At 39.3% G+C, this 21489-nt stretch overlaps 2 protein-coding genes across 3 annotated transcripts; one reads left to right on the top strand and one right to left on the bottom strand.

Moving 5' to 3' along the window:
- The first annotated feature begins 52 nt into the window (after positions 1-52).
- On the top strand, positions 53-6953 carry f8a (coagulation factor VIII associated). 2 transcript variants are annotated; one of them, XR_004501547.2, is made up of 12 exons: positions 53-187; positions 637-683; positions 837-909; positions 2611-2770; positions 2981-3049; positions 3179-3299; positions 3397-3489; positions 3716-3780; positions 5317-5436; positions 5573-5619; positions 6008-6063; positions 6179-6953. XR_004501547.2 is itself a non-coding variant. In XM_033624067.2 (12 exons), exons 1-12 carry the CDS (start codon positions 129-131, stop codon positions 6258-6260), a joined length of 954 nt encoding a protein of 317 aa, XP_033479958.1. In that variant the 5' UTR covers positions 54-128; the 3' UTR covers positions 6261-6953. The 2 variants fall into 2 exon arrangements, 1 of the variants encoding a protein (XP_033479958.1); XM_033624067.2 differs by having other exon boundaries at positions 54-187; positions 5355-5436.
- On the bottom strand, positions 6625-14007 carry emp1a (epithelial membrane protein 1a). Its single transcript, XM_033624072.2, has 5 exons — positions 13886-14007; positions 12990-13080; positions 11599-11701; positions 11195-11335; positions 6625-9007 (listed from the first exon to the last, which is right to left on the bottom strand). The coding sequence occupies exons 2-5, from the start codon at positions 13062-13064 to the stop codon at positions 8847-8849; spliced, it is 480 nt and encodes a 159-aa protein (XP_033479963.1). The 5' UTR covers positions 13065-13080; positions 13886-14007; the 3' UTR covers positions 6625-8846.
- Between the last annotated feature and the right edge of the window lie 7482 nt (positions 14008-21489).

Genomic DNA, 21489 nt, shown 5'->3' with positions numbered 1-21489 from the left:
GGGCATTTCCTCCTATTAAGCGCCACCCTGACCAATGAAATTGCGAGCTATGGATTCTACGAGCCAATAGCAACGCTCCTGTCATCTGGACTTCCTGCTTCGGTTTGTTGTATTCATTAGCACTGATCATGGCTGCAGAGGGTGATTTTCTGGCGAGATACCGCGCTGTGTCAAATAAACTGAAAAAGTAAGGCGATGCGGTGTATTGGTTCACATGGAAACAGGACTGATTGTCAGGGTTAGCGTTACGTCACTTGACAAAAATGTACCGATAAGTTATACAGCTAGAGCTATTATGCTAGGCTAAGCTAACAGATAGCTAGCTTCCGTCACTGACATTACTGTCATTGTCACATGACAATCATTAACATACCGTACCTTTTTGTGCATGTAATGTAGTAATGCAGATATCATAATGGTAGATTTTATTTGTATAGTTCAGGTTCATTAAAGTAGTTAGTGATGTGTTACAGCTAACGTGTAATTTAGCTTGCTTCAGTCGCTAACACTAATGCATCCATTCTTGTGTTTAGCATCTGAACAGTTAATTGAAGTGTGTTCACTGTGGCTTGCCAACTAGCTAGCGTTAATTGTGATGTTTTAGAAAACTGAAAGGCTTGTCTTTCCTTGTCGCAGACGTTTTCTACGGAAGCCCAATGTAGCAGAGGCGAGTGAGCAGTTTGGTAAGTACCAGTCTGTCTCTGCTCAACCTGACGCTACCCTCATTGTTAAACATCTCCTCCAGCCTTTGTCCTCAGTATCCTCCATGTTATAGAGAACACATGTCATCAAACTGTTTCTTTTAAGTCTGACTCACATGTATTTCCTTGTTTTAGGTCAGTTAGCCAAAGAGCTGAAGCAGCAGGACTGCCTCCAGTATGCTGCCTTCTGTAACCTGGCCATGGCCAGGTGAGTGGACTCTTAAACAGTGATGAAAGGAAACATACTAAAACCACACTGTTAAAATACTCTACTATAAGTCTTTAACTCTTTAAAACCTTACTTAAGTATGTAAGTGTTATCAGCAATATATACTCTATGTAAGGGAAAAGTACTTGTGCAGTAAAGTCTTCTCTGTCAGTGTTATAACAATTATACATGAAGTTTTTGGATTAATATTAGTGCTGCCTTAAAATATGTTTTGCATTTTACTGCTGTAGATGTTTAGGTTTGCTAATTTTAACTCCTTTATATACTGTGGGGTAGTTTAATCCACAGCTATGCATCATATTCCATAAGAGCATCATGTTTGTAGCATGGCTGTCTTGTGAGAACTACTTATCTCTAAAAAACTTTTAATGAGCCCAGAAGAACAGCTTTGTGATGATACATTTTCCAGTTGATCCAAAAGGGTTTTTAAAAAGTTTATTTAGCTTAAGGAGTAGGAGAATTTTCTGCACACATTCTTCCCTCAGTTTATCTCACCAGGAGATATGTGTTTTTCACTTGACAGTTAGGGGATGAAAATTTGTAATCTGAAAAGTAGCTAAAGCTGTCGGACAAATGTAGTGGAGTGAAAAGCACAATGTTTACCTGTGAGATGTAGTACAGTGGACATATAAGGTTACAAAAAATGTAAAACCTTTAGTAAAGTACAAGTACTTTGATTTTGTACTTGTGTACAGTACTTGAGCAAATGTACTTAGTTACATTCCACCACTGGATTTATACCTTTTGCACCCTAGTAACCTGAACCATCCCAGTGTCTAACACAATACAATATATACTCCATGGCCACCTTTATCCACAAACTTTTGTGCAGCTTTTTCAGTGTTTGGGCTCGACCCCTTAGCTGCAACTAAGGGAAATGTTTATGCTACAACATACAATAAGCTTTACATAGTAGCCTGATTCCAATTTTGTGGCAGCAATGTGGGAAAGACCCTTTTCTATGTTTGCCCTCAAGCAAGGTCCGTAAAGAAATGGTTTTCCCAAGCTTTAAAGGAAAAGCTTTACTGTCTTGCACAAAGCGCTGACATCAACCCCATCCAACATCTCTGAGACATTCCAACTGTGAACCAGACCTTATCACGCAACATCACTGACCAACCTCATTAATGTTCTTGTCTCTGAAAAGGCGCAGTTTTGTGTATTGCATTCCCAGAGGATGGGAGGCAGTAGAAATGTATTAATGCCCTTGTCTTTGGAATGAGATGTTCAGCAGTCACATATGGGTGTAATGTTCAGGTACTGTACTTTCTCAAGTAATGGCTTTTTTTTAAACCGTGTTCATCACACTTTAGGGCTTGAACAAAGTCATCAAAAATGCACTACATTACCTGTGCATTAATTAAGTCATTTGTCAGTTCTCCACCCACATCAGGCACATCATACCATGTTTGTTCTTTATGGTCTGTTTTGTTTGTTGCTGCTATATTTTCAGTGATTTATAAATCACTTGGTCAGATGGTCTCATAAATGTACAGTCCAGTGAGTGATGACTCCTCTTTAGTTATCCATGTCTCATACAATAAACCACCACAGGTCATCAGAGATGATGGTGGTTGCCCCAGTGGGAGCTGGTATCATTCAAAGTAATGACATTTTAACTGTTGATGTGTTCAATGGTGCATCTGTCTTAGTTACACAGTCTGAATGTCTTGACTGCAGGTGCGAGCAGACTCTTTTTAACGCACCTGGAGAGGCTCTGGCATTAACTGACGCCGCCCGCCTCTTTCTATCATCTGAGAAGGAGAATAGGGCGCTGCAGGCCCCGGGCTTTGATGAGCACCTTCAGGCTGCACTCAACTGTTACAGTTTTGCCATCAAGGTACATTAGGATTTCTGTTTTTTAGTGCTTGAATTAACAGCTCTAATATTATCTGGGAATTTAAACTAGTAGTGCATTTCATGTGAATTAAGTCATGCAATATTTTTGCAGATTAAGGTTTTGCAGAATAGAATTTGGAGTAGATTTCTGTATTGTTTCCACATTTCTATTGAGACCATCAGATAATGCTGATGTACAAATGGCTTGCAGGTGCACATTGAGATGAACCAGCCTGTGATGGCAGCCAGCCTGTGTCTAGAACTTGGCAACGCGCTCAAGGTAAAACTTTGGATCAGAGCTTCAGGCTGTCCTAACAGATAAATTATCTTGATCTTTGCTTTGATTTTAACTTGATATACTGTTATCCAAATGACATGTTAATCTCAGCTCCTCCTCTGGTTTCGATAGGAGATGAACAGACCAGGAGAGGCTATCGTTCATTACCAGAGGGCTGCAGAGTTGCAGACACAGACGCCAATTGAAGCTCTGCTGTCAATGGGAGAGATGGCCACGTGTAAAATTCTCACCCGTGAGTTCAGTCTGTCCATTTGCACCCAATATGTAGATAATGTTTGTTTTATATCCGTAAATGATTTGAAGCTTGCATGTCTCTTTTGTCTTTGCAGGTGACTATGATGGTGCTCTGTCAGTGTTCACAGAGATGCAGCTGATGTGTCACGAGAGAGGACTGCAGCTTCCAGGCATCAGCACCCCTGTTGGTGAGGCCTACAGACACTACCTGTTTGAAATAATGTTATGTATGAATCAGTCCACAGTCACACAATTTTCTAAATTGAGGCTGATTACAATATGTCCAAAAAAAAAAAACAAAAACAAAATGTAGCCATAAAAACATTTTAATGCTGAGAACAGAAGAAAAAGAAACCAGGATCGAATTTTATCTTCATTTCTTTTCTGTATCTTCATTTTTCTGGGGGAAAAAAGGTGCATTTCTGGACATTGTGGCAAAATGTGAGATCTCCAGAGTACTACTGCTGATGCTGCTTGAGGTAAGCACGTTGATTTTATATACAGCCCCACGTCCAGAAGAGCTGGGATGCTGTGCAAGATGTAAATATGAAAAGAATGCAATTATTTTCAATCCATGTCAACATATATTCAATTGAATACAGGACAAAGACGAGATATTTAATGTTCGAACTGACCAACTTTGTTTTTTGTAAATAAACACTCATTCTGAATTTGATGCCTGCACATGTTCCCAAAAAGCTGGGAGAGCGGCATGTTTAGCTCTGTGTTACATCATCTTTTCTTTCAACACTCAGTAACGTTTGGTAACTGAGAACACTAATTGTTGACATTTTTAAAGTGAAATTCTTTCCCATTCAGTCCAGTTTCGGTTGTCGTATTTTGCGCTTCACAATGCACCACGCATGTTCAATGGGAGACAGGTCCGAATTGCAGGCAGGCCAGTCTAGTACCTGCACTGTTTTACCATGAAGAGACACTGTTAAACACGTGCAGAATGTAGCTTGGCATTGTGTCGCTGGAATCAGCAGAAACGTCCAAAGACATCGTCTGTGTGGCACTATTTGTTGCTTCAAAACTTGAATGTACTTTTCAGCATTCATTCAGCCTTGCCTCTGACGTGCAGAGATTTCTCCAGATTCTCTGAAACTTTTGATGATATTATGGATTATAGATGGTAAAATCTTTTTTTTTTTTTTTCGCAATTGCATTGAGGCACATTCTTAAACTGTTGGACTGTTTGCTCACGCAGTTCTTTAGAAAGTCATGAACATATCGCCGTCCCTGCTTGTAAACAACTGAGCCTTTCTGAATGCCTCTTTCATATCCAATCATGATACAATCGCCAATGTTACCCATTAACGTGTTTACCTCTGAAATGTCCCGGGTGTTTTCGGAAAATTTCACAACTTTCCCAGTCTTTTGTTTGCCCTGCCCCAACTCTTTTGAAACATGTTACTGGTATCAAACTCAGAATGAGTGTATATTTACAAGAGACAAAGTTGATCAGTTCGAACATAATATATCTTGTCTTTGTACTGTATGCAATCAAAAAGGTTGAAAATGATTAGCATTCTCCTTTTGTTGACGTTTTTCGCAGCTTCTCAACTTTTCTGGAATCAGGGTTATATAACCCAAGACAATGCAAAAAAAACATCTAAATCAATATCTGTAACTGAAGTGGAAAAATACAGATTCAATAAGTCAGAATCGTGTTATAGAAAGTTTGAATCAAACAAGTTCTGTGTTTTCCACTTCACTTTTGGACAAAGTTTTATAGGTAGTTGTATGAACACTGTGTACCCTGTGCAAAGTATTTTTACCACAGATACACAGCAAGTTGAACACCTGCCAGTACTTGAGTGTCAAACAGCCATCAACTGGCCAAAGGGTGAACTGCCAGAAAACACAAGTAACATTTGTAGCATTCAAAGAAGGAACCACCTCCACATCAGCAGGGCGACAGAAAACCTTGCTTTACTGATGCCAGGAGTACTCATAGTCTATCACAGTATTGATTACTATTCCCACACTCTCTACATTACTTATTGGTGCAGCAGCGGTTTAATGGTTCAACATCAGTTTTCCTGTCCAGCCCCCACCACAGAAGCTGTTGCCAGAACATGCTCAGACTCTGGAGAGATACGCATGGGAATCTTTTGACCCTCACAGCCAAGGTAAAAGCATCTCAATATTTTCCTATTATCTCTGAATTATATATACGTTGTCTTTTCATTGGGAATGTAGATCATGAATCCTCTGAGTGACTTTTATTTGAAGTGGTGTAAACACGGCTCTTGTCCTCTCCTTCAGTGACCTTCCTGCCTGAGAATGTTTTCCTGCTCCTGCAGTCCGTAGTGGTGAGTTTAATCATCCACATACTTGTACAGTTCACAGGATTTCCGTATCCTTCCTGCCTCATACAGGAAAAAAATGATGGTAGAGATAAATGTGCTTGGGTTCATCTTCCTGTGACAATGGAATGTTTTTTTCCCCCTATATTAAACATTTGCAGTGGTGTCAGTGTCTTCTAATACGGGGCAATCAACATTCACAGTTCCTGATTGATGTTTATTCATGACTTCAATAACAGATACTTTAATGCAACTTGTTGTGCATGAACAGACTCTCTCCGCAAGAGTAATAAATGAGCATAAACATTGACAAAACTCTGTGAATGTCAAGGTCATCTGAATCTGCAGTTATGGTTTTATTTGTGCCGCGTATAACAGCAAATCTGTTTTGCAGATGGCGTGTCAGGAGAAAGACACAGAGTCCCTCAAGTCTCTTCAGACTGAGCTATGGTGAGCATTCAAAAGTCTTCATTTCCGTCATGTGATGGGGATTGAGCAGCATTTTTATTGCTTCTCAGTCTTAATTTTCCATATTGATTATGTGTTTGTGTTTTTCTCCCCTCAGGCCGTTTCTGACTGCAGAGCAGAATCATCTTCTCCACCTGGTGGTTCAGGAGCGCATCACGCCGTCTGGCCAAGGCATTTAGTTCAGTCAAGTTTTTACTCACTTCCTCTGGGAACGATACTTTATATAATGGAACATTCCTGTTTCTGACTGGGTCTGTTGTAAGGCCTCAAGACGTGCTGTCTCAATGTTGTAACTTGGACTCAGAGAAATGCTCGCAATATGAAACTTTGTCCTTATTAAGTGAAGTCACACCGATTTAAAAATAGTAAAGTAATAATAGTAAGAAGTATTTTCTAGTTCTGTGTGTTGTCCTTTTTTGTCAGGATGCTAACTTAAATCATGTGTGCTCTTCAGTGAACGCTACATAACTGGACCAATTCATATTTATCATGTAACTGACTTTAGTTGCATTAACATCAGTTTAATAGATGAAACGTGAACGCTTTGTGTTACAATTTGTTTTATTAATAAATGATATGGCTTAAATTCCAATGTAATTACAAAGAAAACCTTCTATTGCATAGTTTTGATTTATGGTGAAATGAAACACCATTGTCCTCCATCCCTGGTTCACTATATGTTCACTTGTACACACTGCATGTACTTTTCTTATGATAGCAGCCAACTACAGACAAAATCAAACATGGCTAAAAAACAACACTCAATACAAAATGTTACAAAAATATAAAGGTTAAAATGTACATAGATTAAAAAAGGATACACTATACTTCAGTTGTAAAATGAGGATACATGATTAAAACTACTTGTATATTAAGGCTTGTCTCTCCTGATTGTTCAAGTACTGCAACAGGAATGTTTTAGTTTTGCCAACATGCCGTACCTTCACAGATACAGTATTTTTTCACTCCTCCACTCTGGAAACCTGCAGTAGTAACTGTCAGCCTCACAGCGGGATTATACAGGATGAGAAGTTCTTTGATCTCACAGAGTATTTTTAACGAGTAAATCTCAAAAGGGCTTTTTCTTGCACTTTCCTCCTCCCACACGTTCAGTTTGTTATAATCTTAAAGAAATAGTTTGACATTTTTGGAAATAATAATCTCTTTCTTGCAGATAGGGGGAGGATTAATACCACTCTCATGCCTGTACGGTAAACACGAAGCTACCTTCAGCTGCTGGTTAGCTTAGCTTGAACCAAAGACTGCAAACTGGGAAACAGCTAGCCTTGCTGTTATCAATAAACCAGCACTTCTACAGCTCACAAACCTCTCCTTTTCTTTAAAGGTCCAGTGTCGAGGATTTAGGGGGATATTTTGGCATAAATGCATCATAATCTTCAGAACTATGTTGTCATTAGTTTATTATCACCTCAAACTAAGAATTGTCTATCCTAAACCTAGAATGAGCCCTTTATGTTAACACATAGAGCAGGGCCACTTCCAGTGATACCCCTGTTCCACCAAATTAACTCTGGTTCTTGAACTGGATGTGTTCAGGATTCTTTAAGCCTCAGTGTTATCTACCAAGCCAGCCCACGTTTCCACCAGAATTGTAATCAAGGATGTCATCAATGGAGGTCGTTGCACAATGCGCAACGGAAGTTAAGAGTCGCAAAATTGCATATTACATTGATTATCTGCAAGCTTTTGCTCTGTTATTCCCGATGATTTCTTACTCGACTTTTCCATTGTTGCCTTCTTAATCCTCTTTCCAACCTGTAGAATATGACACACCCTCTGATGTCATCACGGTTAGCACTTCAGGTCAAGGAAAACTCACTATTTTTCAGTTCAAGCTGAGAACCAACTCCTCAGGTTCTGAGGCCAGTTTATTTTTGGCTGAAGAGCTCTGAGCTTCAAAATTAGGTTCAGGAACCTGAACAGAACTGGTTCCATGTTGGTGGATAAGGGGTATGAGTCTGCCATGTTGTCTCTACAGTAGCCCAGAATAGACAAACCAAACATTCACTCTAGATGGAGCCATTCGCATTTTCGCTTCAGCTGGTTGAAATGTTGCAACCTCACCCCTAGATCCTGCGCACTACATCTTTAAATCACCACTCAGCCAATAGTTGCCTGAAACTGCAACTTGTCATTTTTGCCCTTTGGTTTTTAGCTGCCAGCTGCTGGCAGTAGCTTCATACTTATCATACAGATGTAAGACTGGCATCTGTCCTCTCATGAACCTAACTCTATTTCTCAAAATGTCAAACTATCCCTGTACAGAACTAATGGATATGGACAGTTCTCCCAAACTACATGTAACTACCTATCAAAAAACAATTGATTTATTAACTACTTCATGGTTATACTGCTATGAAATAAGCACTTGTAAAGGTTGCGCCCTCCTAACCACAACCATCAAGTTGTAGCCCACACTGTCCTACTCATGGATAAAACATTGCCCTGCCCTCCTCTCTCTTCTAATCATATAGACATCTAAGAAGCAGAATGGTCAAGTTCAGCCCTTCATGTATTGTAAGCACGAGTTTCATTTCAATTTATAATAATCAAAATATAAACAAATGGCTCTTGTAAGCAATTCAACATTAACTCCCCCCTCCCCATCTTCCCCGCTACAGACGTAGATCAACAATGTTAAGTTGTTTTTTTTTCTCCAATTTTTGAAACAAATCCTATTCTTTAATTTCCCAAATTCAAACTGGCAATATGATCCCAGGCCTGCCCTCATTCCTTTTATCCTCTCACTCGCTCTTCTTCCGTAGGACGAGGTAGGTGATCGCTAAGATGAAGGTGAGGACAAAAGAGATCCAGGCCAGGACATAGGAGTGTCCGTACCCTCCCTCCTTGTCACTGGTGTGAAGCTCGGCCGTGTAGATGGAAGCTGCTATCATTATACACAGGCCTGAAGGAGAGGAAAGGGGAATATTGTCACATACACCCAGACAAGGCAATTAAGAAGTAATTACTTTTTCTATTATGAGATAAGGCTCATGAACAAGGACAGTGTAGCAGACAGTTCCATTGCAATCACAATGAAATGAGAATCATGACAGTTTCACCTTGCTGATTTCCCAATCATATAAATCACCAATCATATAATCATGACAACACATGTTAAACACACATGTTAAAATCCCATTACTTATGAATTCTATAAGTTTTTTTATGTACCAGTAGCAGTGCCAAAGATAATCCATAATTGGCTCTCTTTAGTTAATTGTATTCATGTGACACAGAAATTAGTGTAGCTCACAGACCTTCTGTCGACATGAACACGTTCGGTTTTACCAAAATCTGGCACAGCATGAGATCATTTCTTATTATAAGATAACGGACTGTACATGATTCAGGGTTATGAATATGACTTTACCGCTTGGTTTTGAATACTCTAGTAAATAATAATAAATGATATATTAGTAGATCGAAAGCAAAAATTTAAAAAAAAATCCCTGTCTCAGTTCATGAAATCAGAACATGTACTGTTTTTTTCTTTTATGAGTAAAATGAAGAAATTCATTTTGTCCATGATGAAATTGTTAGTTGCAGCTAGAGCTGCAATGATTAATCAATTAGTTGTCAACAACAATTAATCACCAGCTACTTTGATAATTGAGTAATCCTTTCTTTCATTCATTACCAGTTACTTTGATAATTGATTAATCCTTTCTTTCATTCATTACCAGCTACTTTGATAATTGATTAATCCTTTCATTCATTCATTACCAACTACTTTGATAATTGATTAATCCTTTCATTCATTCATTACCAGCTACTTTGATAACTGATTAATCCTTTCATTCATTCATTACCAACTACTTTGATAATTGATTAATCCTTTCATTCATTCATTCATTCATTCATTCATTCAATCATTACCAACTACTTTGATAACTGATTAATCCTTTCATTCATTCATTTTCTGTAGCCGCTCATCATGAACACCTACGGCCAATTTAGAGTCACCAATTAACCTGCATGTATTTGGACTGTGTGAGAAAACCCACGCTAACATGGGGAGAAGGACTTCCCCACCCTGGGTTCGAACCAGGAACCCTTGCTGTGAGGTAATAAGATAATAGCCACCCATCGATTTGAGTAATTTCTTAAGAGAGAAAGACAAAATTGTCTGATTCCAGATTCTTGAATGTAAATATTTGGTAGCTTCTTCACTCCTCTATGACAGTAAACTGAATATCTTTGGGTTGTGGACAGTCAGACATTTGAGAATGTCACCTCAGGCTTTGGGAAACACCATTTCACTATTTCCTGACATTTTATTGGAAAAACAACTTATCAATTAATCAAGAATATGATCATTAGATTAAAATAATAGTGAGTTGCAGTCTGTATTAGTTAATGTGCAAAAAACCTTCCAGACAATAACTTCACAGATTTTTGAGCACCCATTTCTCTGCCCCTGTTATACAAACAGTCTCTCACCTCAAAATATATAATTTGGTTTCAGCCACATTTGAGTGTTCTGAAAATACCATCTCAGGGTGACATTAGAGACAGGAAGGCTGAAGTTTGAGAAGATGAATCCAAACACGACGACAGTTATACTTCACTGCAGTGACTTTCAATCATGTGACCCTGAGGTCCGAGACTCTGCAGATTAACAGGTCAACTCAGCTGATGGAGTTTTTATGGTAGTTTAAACTTGCAGACTCTCAAACCTGGACTGCAATGAAAATCACTGTGCACTATCTGAACATGCTGCGGCTCTGCTCTTCTCACATACTTTTACTTAAGCAGCATTTTTAATTTTAATTTACTTGTAACACACAGTTGCTTTCATAATAATAATAATACATCTTGACTTTTTGTTTTTGCTCCACTCTTCCTCACCTCCTCTGAGAGAAATGGATGCGTTTTAATATGTTGTACTGTTTGAAGCTAAGTGTTTGACGCTCAGTCCTATCAAATAAAATTATCTACAGTTACAAAGAAATTCAAGTATAAAAAACACTTTTAGAGTTACTCAGCACACATCCTCTATAGAGCAGTAAGAATCTCAGCTACAGGAAGCAAGAAAGTAAATCAATATTTCAGCAGCTGCAGGTCAGACTTTTGACTTTGGGTTACTTACAGGCGATTAGCTGTAAAACGCCGGTGAAGGTGAACCTCTGGCCCTTGGGCAGGGTGAACAGCTGAGCCACAAACACAAACAAGGCCAGAATGGTAAAAATACAGGCCAGCACTGAGGTGGCCTGCACCGCCTGGAGATATTCTGCAGCAGCAGGACGACAAAGCAGACACACAGTCAGTGAAGGATCCTCAACAACACAAATACAAGGCAGTGTTCACCTTGAAACACAATTATATCTGCATTCTAACTGCTCTAGTTATACCACTAACATTCAGAAAATAATTACTGATAATTTATGAACATACTGTAGACATATACTGACATTTTCTGATCAGTTACAATCCACCTAACCAGCTTCTTTCTGTTTCTGCATCTTAGATAAAATTAACGTATACAGACTTTACCGTCTGGGTAACCTTCTTTCAGGTTGGTGTAATGCCAGGCTGAGCCCATCAACTCCCACCTGCCCCACAGGTCAGTTGACACTGTATTAGTGACCCACCAGGCCTGAAGACACACAGGACGATGAGAATAAACACAGATATCAAGAATGCCCAGACACATACAATAGTTACATCACAAGTAATTAAATATTTACTACAAGTTAGCAAATGTTTAAATTTGTACTATTAAGTGTCCCATTATACAGGCTGTCTACAGGTATCAGAAACTTAAGTTTAATGCTTTTTAAAGAACAGTTTCATGATAGTTGACACAGATCTTTTGATTGAAATATCCTCTTACTCCACCAGTGGAGGTAAATATAAAGGTAAATAGTTTATATAAAGATTGTGGTTCTATGCAGAGGAAGGTGTTATGGATGAATGTGGTTATTATGGACAGTTAGGCTAATCTAAATTCTGTCTAAAGGTAAGTGCAAGCAGAAGTAAAAATGGGTTCAGTGGTAGGTTTAAAGGTTCGTAACATCAAAAACGTGGAATTTCACATAGAAGAGCTTGACTCATTTAGACAAATAGACGTATACATGGAATTAGATCATGCTTGCGACAATTAAGGTCTCAGAAATTCACTTTTAAGACTTTTAAATGACTTAAAGGCAAAATATTTAAGAATTTAAGACACTGTAAGACTTTAAGGACCTGCAGACACCCTGTTATGTGACGTCTTATTAAGTTGGCTGTTTGTTTTTTAAATCTTATATAAAAGCTTGTGAATGTCTGTTTGTACATTTACAACAATGTGGGCGGCAAAAACATGTAGGCTTTATCATTCGACTCTTGGGTATTTACATTACTGTCTTTTGAAGGCTCAGTTTTTAAACTAGCCCAAAGCCAGTGCTATAATTTTCTCAATATAGGGGTTAGAAAATGAACACGGTACTGTCTTTTTCACGTAGTCTTCTACCTTGAGAATAATACCTTGGTATCAATAATAAATACATACTGTTCTCTTAAGCATACCTCATTAATCCATAGTAGAAGTATCTTGTTGAGCAAAGTGAGATTTTTAACTGTGCTGACTTCAGCACATATCACTGATTTTTTTAGGGTACCTACATGTGGTATTAAATGATCAATTATTTGTAAAAATGAATAAATAAATACATTAAAAAGGTGAGCACAAAAGAGACATGGCTCAAGAGGGGGGTGGGGGCCACAGAGACTGCTTATGCACAGGGTCCAGAATTTGGTGTTACGCCCCTGTACGTATGGGCTTTAAGAGTCTTGTGGTGGGCATTTATTGGCTCATATAAAACCTTTGGTTTTTTGTTCCTCCTCTGAGCACCAGGCAGTGTGTTAAATGGGAAAACAATAAAGAATAATAATCCACCTACATTATCAATGGTGGTCACCAGCAGCAGGATGATGGTGGTGATGTGCAGAACAACGATTCCAGCCAGCATCAACATCGTGGCCTTCTGAAAACTGATAACAAGAGGAAAGGCGGAAGGATGCATATCATTTTTGTTTCCACGCACGGACTCCAGTAACACAGGCTGGTCGTCTACATGAGGAAGCATCAGTTCACACAGCTGTCCCAAATTAATACTGTTACTCAAACAGACAGAAAAAAACAATAGTGACAGAGAGCCGTTGCATGCAAGCCCAAACTCGCCCCAGAAGCCTCGCAGACAGACACAGTTTTGAATAACACACATCTGCTGTCACACATAACTAATGGTTTCACATCTTAAATTGTTTTCTTAAACACGTATCTTCCATAATATGACAGCTCAGATAAATTATCATCCATTTGCAGCGCCCAGAAACACGTCTGCGTTTGCTGAACGACTCATTTTCACGGCTTTGGTCTGTTTCCGTCGACAAGAAAGGCGCATTTGTTTAGACGGTGTTAGGGCATTCCCAAATGGGTGCCGCTCCGTTACACACACAGGCCCTGTACTATAGTCAACAAATATGAAAAGAGCGCGAGAATACGACGACGGAAAACAATGATAAACACACCTCTAACTTATATACCCAAATATAAACACTGCAGACTGTTTAACTCTGCGTTCATATACACAGTTTGGAGCCGCGTGTCCTTTAAAAACTTTTTTGCGCTCAGTCACATCCGCACTACTCTTCAAAGCGCTGCTGAAAATCTCAAGTTAACTTTTCTGGACTCTACACAACCAAAAAAGTCACAAATCATGCGTTAAAGCATTTCACAGCATATGGTCTGTAAAACATAACTTCACAAACTGTAAACAACGTGGATAAACGTTACCTGTAAGTGCTTTAACGCACGGCCCCGGGAGTTATTTGGGAATGTGAAACAGTGTAGACCCACCCAGCTTTGAATTCACAGCACACACATCACTCTGTTTTCCCTCTCCATTCCCTCTCTTTCCTCTTACCAAGCCCCACCCATAAAGTTAGACTACTTTTTTTCCCCCTCAATGAAATGTCCAAACAGCTTCAGGTTGTCCCCTTTGACTCCAAACGGTGCGTAAAAAGGACTAGTCCTCTAAATCATTCATTGTTACATGGATTTTTAACACCTCTTTTTATTCTTTAAATACCTTCCCCACAGGCTGCTTCTAACTGGTTTATTTTAGTGAAATTTCTCACCTGGCTGTCCTATCTTTGTAACAAACTGGCCCCAACAACTTTTCCCTGTGAATACGAAATATACATTTAGACACATAAGCATGTCTTTCAAACACTTGTGGGTTCATTAAGCCCATAAAATGACTTCTCAAAGATGGGACATTAAAAAGTGAAATAGACAGCAGTGTCCCATATGCCAGGTGCATCTTCATCTTTCCCACAGCAGTTACACTCTGATGGCCACGTTTTGAAGCAAGTGAAAAGTGAAATTAACGATAGGCTCATGTAGATGCGGTTTCAAATGATGCAATTAAAATCAATGTAAAGCCTTGGATAGATTATTCACTGTGACTACACTGATTCTGCTCTCACCACAGCGACACATGTACAATCAGTGTTAAGTGGACAAGAAGCTGTGCAGGGAACCTGGTGGGATCCACAGAGGGTTCTCACTGTTCGATATCATGACAGTCAGAATCCTGCAACCAGATGTGGACAATTTTGTCACTGAGACATTCAAATCTTTCATTCACAAAAAAAACTAAATGTTGTCTACATCACTGCCACCCAGTCCTTCACCCTCAGTGAAATGGCCTACGCAACCCAGTGGCCAGAGTAATTGTGCCATTGTGTGTTTCTGCACACCACGGATATGACACATTTTAGCAGATACAGTTAAATTTTATGTCTTTATATGATTCAGCAATGCTGTGCTTAGCATGTGGTTAGATTTGGGCACCAAAAACCCTTGGTTCTGGTTAAGAAAGGATCATGTGTTAGCCTACAATACCCCTTTGTTGGGGCATTATCCCTGCTAGAAATGCAGCGATGTCTCAGTAAAAAACGACTGCATTTCATTTCATTATCCTTGCTGGAAACACAGTGACAGGTCGATAAAAACACCTATGTTTAGAAGCTAAAAAGCAGTTGGTTTTGTCATTTGTTGGTCTTGGAGAGCTGTCTGCAATTGTCTGCAGCTCAGCAGGCATCTCAACAAGATTTCACGCTATCCATCATATACTATGTCACTTTAGAAATGTTGATATGACAAGTATGAAATGTACAAATGTAACACATCCGGGATTTGCAGAAATAGGAAATAACGGCATTTTCTACTGGTGTCTGGACTGGCCCGTGTCATCGTTTTGGAAAAGCTCAATCTATCCGAAACTCGCTGAAACATGAAACTGGCGTTTTAACATCAGAGCACAAATCGTAACTAATCCTAATGTGGACGTTTTCTAAACCAAAGCCATGTTGAGTTACTGAAGAGCCTGTGATAAACCTCACACAGAGTGCAGTCTAGTTGTTTGTTCTTCAAAACCCATTTTTACAGTTGAAGCTGATACTCCCCGAGGATTCATAAGACATCCAAAACACACAACATACATAAACTGCACAGACTAGGTTGCAAATAAACAGATATCAAGTCACATAAAGTGGTTTCATACTCAGTAAAAATGTAGTAAATGTGCTGTGTCATAAAATGTTAAAACTTGTCTCTCCCCTCTCTGTTCTCATTCCACACATGCATGTATAATAGGCCCATTTATTGTGCCCTTACATAAGCTCTAAATAGTCAAATTCTGTGATATATTATTCAATATTTTAAAGGCACACTGGGATTTAAAATGTGACTGTAGAGATATGTAGACTGACACTTATAGTGGAAAAAGACCAGAATATATATGAGTGTGTTGACTTTCAAATCCTGGGTGTTTTCAGGTGGTTTAATGACACATGCAGTGGTCTGATCTTCTATTGGAAATATTTCATATAATACATGTAGGAATCTTTTTCTGGCATTTATAAACTCATAAGGTGACTATAAGACATTCGTTTTTCATCTGTACACCAGCCTCTGTTGAACACAAAGGGATAGGAGTGAGCAATGAAGTTAACTTACATTATTAATGGTGGCCACCAGAAACACAAACCACAAACTGTCATATTTTACACAGATACTGTCAAATAGGTATTATTATTGCTGCAGTCAAATGATACCATGCTATTAGGGGATTACTTGGCAGACAGTGCATATCTAGTAAAGCCTTTTATCACCAGTCTGAGATGAGAGAAAGCCCGAGCAGTTATGGGTCTCCTTATTTCAACAACGAAGCAGTGTGTAAAAACAGTAAAAGAACATTTATGTATAAGGTCTTTTTCTTTTCCTAGCAGGCCTCATTCTCTTTCTTATCTCCCCTCAGGCTGTGGTCTCTCAGTGAAGACTACATGGACTGAGGAAGTCCTGATCCCAGTACTACAATGGCTGCTTTATCCTGCTGAAGGTGGGATGAAGATAGATACCATAATTGCTTCCTTTGCTCTTTGACGACCACTCCCCCATTTGTTGACAGTACAGATTCACTCAGTAACCTGAAAACGCATCAGGATTAGGAATTATATCTCCCACTCAGGTCATCTGTGGCCAGTAAAATAATACAGAGGCATTAATCAAATACCCTGTCCGTCCACACAGCTCACTGCACACAGCGGAGAAAGTACAGCATGTACAGATACTGTGATTGAGGTAAAACAGGAAGAGGAATGTATTTTCTCTGTGGTTTGGCATGAATCTACACTGAAGGCTCCCCTCTCCTGCAGATGTTTGTTGAGCATCATCAATGGATTGAACAACCTTTAGAGACTCAAGACAATCTTTGAAAAACCCAGAGGGTCATTTAACAACACTTGCTGCTGTTCTGAGGGTATTTCCAGAATCTCTTAAAGACTCTTCTGAACCTTTTCCCTCAACTTTCTGTTGTATTATCTAACCCAGGCAGAACATAGTGTCTTTTTTCTTTTTGTAAAACACATGCAACATATTAACATGAACATATCTAATATTGGAACTAAACATGATACAGTGGCTATCAATATAACTGACAATAACTTATAAAATTAGGGTTCATGTTGCACAAACTGAATATTCCAGGTACCACCTTTGTTTTGGATTAGGTAACAGCAGTGGTGGAAGAAGTATTCAGCTCCTTTACTCAAGTAATACCACACTATATAACAACTCCATTACAAGGAAAAGTTTGGCATTCAAAATGTTGCTTAAGTAAAAGTTTGTAGGTATAACCAAAGCAAAATGTACTTAAAGTATCAAATTAAAAGTACTAAATGTAGTAAGATGTCCCCCTTTGATTGACATTATTAGATTATTAATACTGATGCATCTATGGCCCTGTTTACACCTGACATTAACATGCGCTCTGGGTGATCAGATCAAAAGTGGACAGCTCTCACCTCATGCATCTTCAAGGCTATCCGATGGTTGTGGCTCAGGTCTGGGCCACATATGGTCACATTCTTCCAGTCTTGGGCCACACTGAAGGACCACTTATCCACAGACATCGTTGCTTATGAACCGCCACCAGCAGATGCAGCCCTGAATGACTGTCCCCGGAGCCTCTCCCCTCAGCAGCGAATGTTCAGCTCAACATATGCCTGGTCAGTGTGTACTGACGCACTGAACACAGCAGCAGTTATTTAACAGTCCACAAAACTAACACCAAATCTGTTGAACCTGTTAATCATTTACCTCGCACCCCCTCCCAGTCTCCACAGGTGTGCCCAAGGGCTCTGTCCTAGGGCCCTGCTATTCATCATCTACTTACTCCCCCTTGGTCACATTTTCCATAAAAACCACATTAATTTCCATTGCTACGCGGATGATACCCAGCTCTACATCTCCTCCAAACCTGATTCCACCCTCCCTCCCTCATTCCTTACTGATTGCCTTCATGAAATAAAGTCCTGGTTCACATGCAATTTCCTCAAATTAAACAGTGATAAAACAGAAATGTTACTAATCTGCACTAAATCCACTCTAGCCAAAGCCCACAGTTTCACCATATCGATCGACAATTCTTCCATCCTCCCCTCCCCTCAGGTAAAACCAAAACACTATTTAAAATTGAACTGAAAATGAAACTTTTCTATGCTCTCTTTAAAGCCAGACTCCAGTACTAAGGGTTTTTAGTGAAAATGCATGTGTTTGAGAAGTACTGAATATACAACTGGATAAATGAGACTTGGATTATACTGCATGAGTTTGTGATAGAGTTTGTGAACGGATGGTTTGATATAGTTTTGCTGTTGTTAAACGTGGTCCCCAATTAATCAATAAATCAATATGTTCGCCATTTTCTATGGAGGCGTGGGAAAAATATACGTTTTCTTCATGAATGTAAGGTAACATGGCACTACCGATTGATATAAAAATGGTCATTTTGTGGGTGAAGTATTTCTTTAATATCAAGGGTAAACAGGTTCTATGTGTAAGCAGCATTTGGAGCCAGGTTTAATTACTTTATATAGTGTTTCAAATAATGATTACTTTTATTATGGATTTATTATGGGGGGTTCACTCCAATTTTGTCAAAATAATGTTTGGGGAATTCTGGTAATACTTTCAGGACAGCAATAAATGTTGTTTAATGGACTGCCCAATATTTTTTTTTTTTAGAAAATTGGATGCTTAGCTTTGTGTCTTGAATGTAATGATGCTGTAAAGAACGAGAGACCCAAACTGGGGCTAGGTTTTGCTAAAGTCTAGCATCTTTGGATCAGACCTACTGAATCAAATATCTCTTTCAGAGTGAATACACTTCTCCCAAGTTCTCTGTGTTACATAACTTTGTGCAACACTGGCTGGGTGCTGATGGAGCCATTAGTGTAAGTCTCTGTTTTTATTATGTTGTTGCTGAGATGAAAATCATTGTAAGCGCTGCATTATTGTCATGGGGTGCAGGAATGGACAGGGGGATGTATTTTTTCCTGGCAGTAACTCTGAATAGAAGTCAAAATTGAAACCATTATATCTGACCCCTGATGGTTTGTCATATCCTCACAGTGAATGGTGAGTGGGTGCTTAGCAGTGCTGGTTCTCCTCGTACACCAGATCTGAGTCACTGGAGTTTTCTATTCCCGTCACAACATGTGGGCCTCTGCAGAAAGTAAAATCTAACATTTATTGTACGGTGGGTGTCCATTGGAAAGACAACAGAGAAGTACCTGCTCCTGAAAAGACCTGATTTAAAATTGTGAAATCTTTCAGGAACAAATGCTGACAATAATCTCATTTCTCACTTTGGCTGTGGTGTTTTTTGTGTTTTGCCTGCAGAGTTTATACCAAACCTTAAAGGAATTACTTATCCACTTTAACATTTCAGCAGGCTGTAAAGTGAAAATCAGAGTTTTCACACATCACTTATAAAGAAGCTTCTGTTACATTTTTCCATACATTTTTCACCATACTGGTGGAATGGTTATGTAAGTCTGTCAGATCGTCGACCATTTTGCTCCAGACTTAAATATGCACAGCTACCTAATGAATTGCTATGAGATTTTGTACAGATATTCATTTTTGCTGAGAATTTATCCTGATAACTTTGGCCATCCTCCACTTTCATCTAGCGCCACCATCTGGTCTAAATTTCAGTTGGTCCATTACTTTGGTCTATAACTAATTACCTGCAAATCGAACAAGATTCCCATCAGCCTCAGCTGTACGTTGTGTGTTTAGCACTAATCAATGAATTTTAGCATGCTAAAATGATACACTAAGATGGTGAACAGCAAAAATTTTACCTGCTTAGCATCAGGATGTTAGCATTGTCATTGCAAGTATGTTAGCATGCTGATGATAGCATTTATCTCAAAGAACTACTTCACAAAGCCACTATTGTGGTCGTACCAGGCCCCAAGGAAGTACACCAGGCTTTGTAGACAATTTTTGTCATGGCCAAACAGTGGGATCACTACTTCCAAGTCCATCACGAAATGCCATGGGTCCCAAAAAGAATTCTTTCCAACAGACTTACGTTGTGAAAGAGAAGCATGTATATTAGTGGATACACTTTAGTTAATGTTGCAACTCATGCTAAATGACTTTACTATCACACTTTGATCCATTTGGTCCAATAACATATGAAAAGCTGGAAGTAGTCGAGTGATATGGACGCAGTGCTGATCATTCGGGTAATTCTATACGTGACAGTTGAGTGGTTGTGGTTTCATGTGCCACTGAGCAACTTAAATAGGAATGAACTGGGTCCCACCTCCAACTCTCTATCCAGCTCTCTTTATATATTCATGAGCTGCAGCCTACACTATTAGTCCCGCAGAGGCCACAAGCAATAACAGGAGTGAATCAATGCTCTCAGGGTCCCATGTTCTCCTGCTGGATATCCTCTATGACACATTAAGACCTTTCAAAGGGATATATGGTGTCAGCAATGTTTTTGCCCATTATCAAATGTTCAATGGATGTTTCCTTGGGTCAATATGTTTAAATCACCCACCTAAAGCTTACTGATGTTATACTCTTTAAAACCTATGCCCCCAAATTTGTGGGCAAGGCATTTTTCTTGACATATATCTCCCAGTGGCTAAGAGCTATTTCTACCATTTAAACTGCATTTGAAATATCAATCTCCCTTTTTTGTGCCGTTATAACTGTGAAGTTAGCCCTTACCAATTTCTGATAATGTTGCCTTATATCAAGAGACACCTGCTCAAAACTCAATACTAGGCTAGACTAGGCCCTTGAGAACATAGGAATCTGGGAACATAGGGATGACCCAGCAGCAACTAGCCTATGTTCTGAAGTTGTTACACAGCACACATTTTCCCAATACAAATCCCTTTGGTGTACAATTCCCAGCTCCCAACTCTGCTCGATTGTTTTTGAGCTGTCGCAGCATATCCTCATAACATCCAATCAATTACCACAGCCGTCACCGCAGGGTTTATTCCAGAGTAATTCCAGAGACTCTTGTTGCCTCTGGACATGAAGACTTAAAGCTGGTCCATCCTGATGCAGCCTATTGCAAATCTGCCGTGACACAATACCCAAGAAACTCCACCTCATGACTCATACCTGCAGATCTATCCTTTCACTTCTCATGTTGGTCTTAAACTGCCAATTTCCTTCTTCATTCAAACTATGACGTAGGACAGTGGTTCCCAACCTGGGGGGACACCACATGTGGTTGTAAGATAAGTCTGAGGTGCGCAAGATGTTTAACAGAGGAAGAAAAATGTTTCTTCCTCTTGGCAAATATATGCTTATTTTCTCAGACTTTCCTCTAATCTTTTTTGCAGGCGAACTACTTGATATTTCATCAGAACATTGAAAAATGATTCACTCTTTGGCTGAAATATTCACAAGTCAGAATTGATAGATATGATGAGGGGTTGTAGACATTGCTTTGTGTAAGGGCCACAGGCTAAAAAGGTTGGGAACCACTGATCTAAGACTTTGTATCCAAG

This window comes from Epinephelus lanceolatus, chromosome 3 (genome assembly GCF_041903045.1).
Source record: "Epinephelus lanceolatus isolate andai-2023 chromosome 3, ASM4190304v1, whole genome shotgun sequence".
Lineage (NCBI taxonomy): Eukaryota > Metazoa > Chordata > Actinopteri > Perciformes > Serranidae > Epinephelus > Epinephelus lanceolatus.
Note: the sequence above shows the minus strand (reverse complement) of the source record. Positions and strands in the feature narration are given on the sequence as shown.

Bases quoted from the DNA above. Each gene is read 5' to 3' on its own strand.
- f8a (XM_033624067.2), top strand. From the start codon at position 129: ATGGCTGCAGAGGGTGATTTTCTGGCGAGATACCGCGCTGTGTCAAAT. The intron at 684-836 runs GTAAGTACCAGT...TCCTTGTTTTAG, and splicing joins AGAGGCGAGTGAGCAGTTTG to GTCAGTTAGCCAAAGAGCTG. The intron at 5,620-6,007 runs GTGAGTTTAATC...TCTGTTTTGCAG, and splicing joins TGCTCCTGCAGTCCGTAGTG to ATGGCGTGTCAGGAGAAAGA.
- emp1a (XM_033624072.2), bottom strand. From the start codon at position 13,064: ATGTTGATGCTGGCTGGAATCGTTGTTCTGCACATCACCACCATCATC. The intron at 11,702-12,989 runs GTAGGTGGATTA...GTGTGTCTTCAG, and splicing joins TGGTGACCACCATTGATAAT to GCCTGGTGGGTCACTAATAC. The intron at 9,008-11,194 runs GTAAGTAACCCA...CCTCTCCTTCAG, and splicing joins CGTTTTACAGCTAATCGCCT to GCCTGTGTATAATGATAGCA.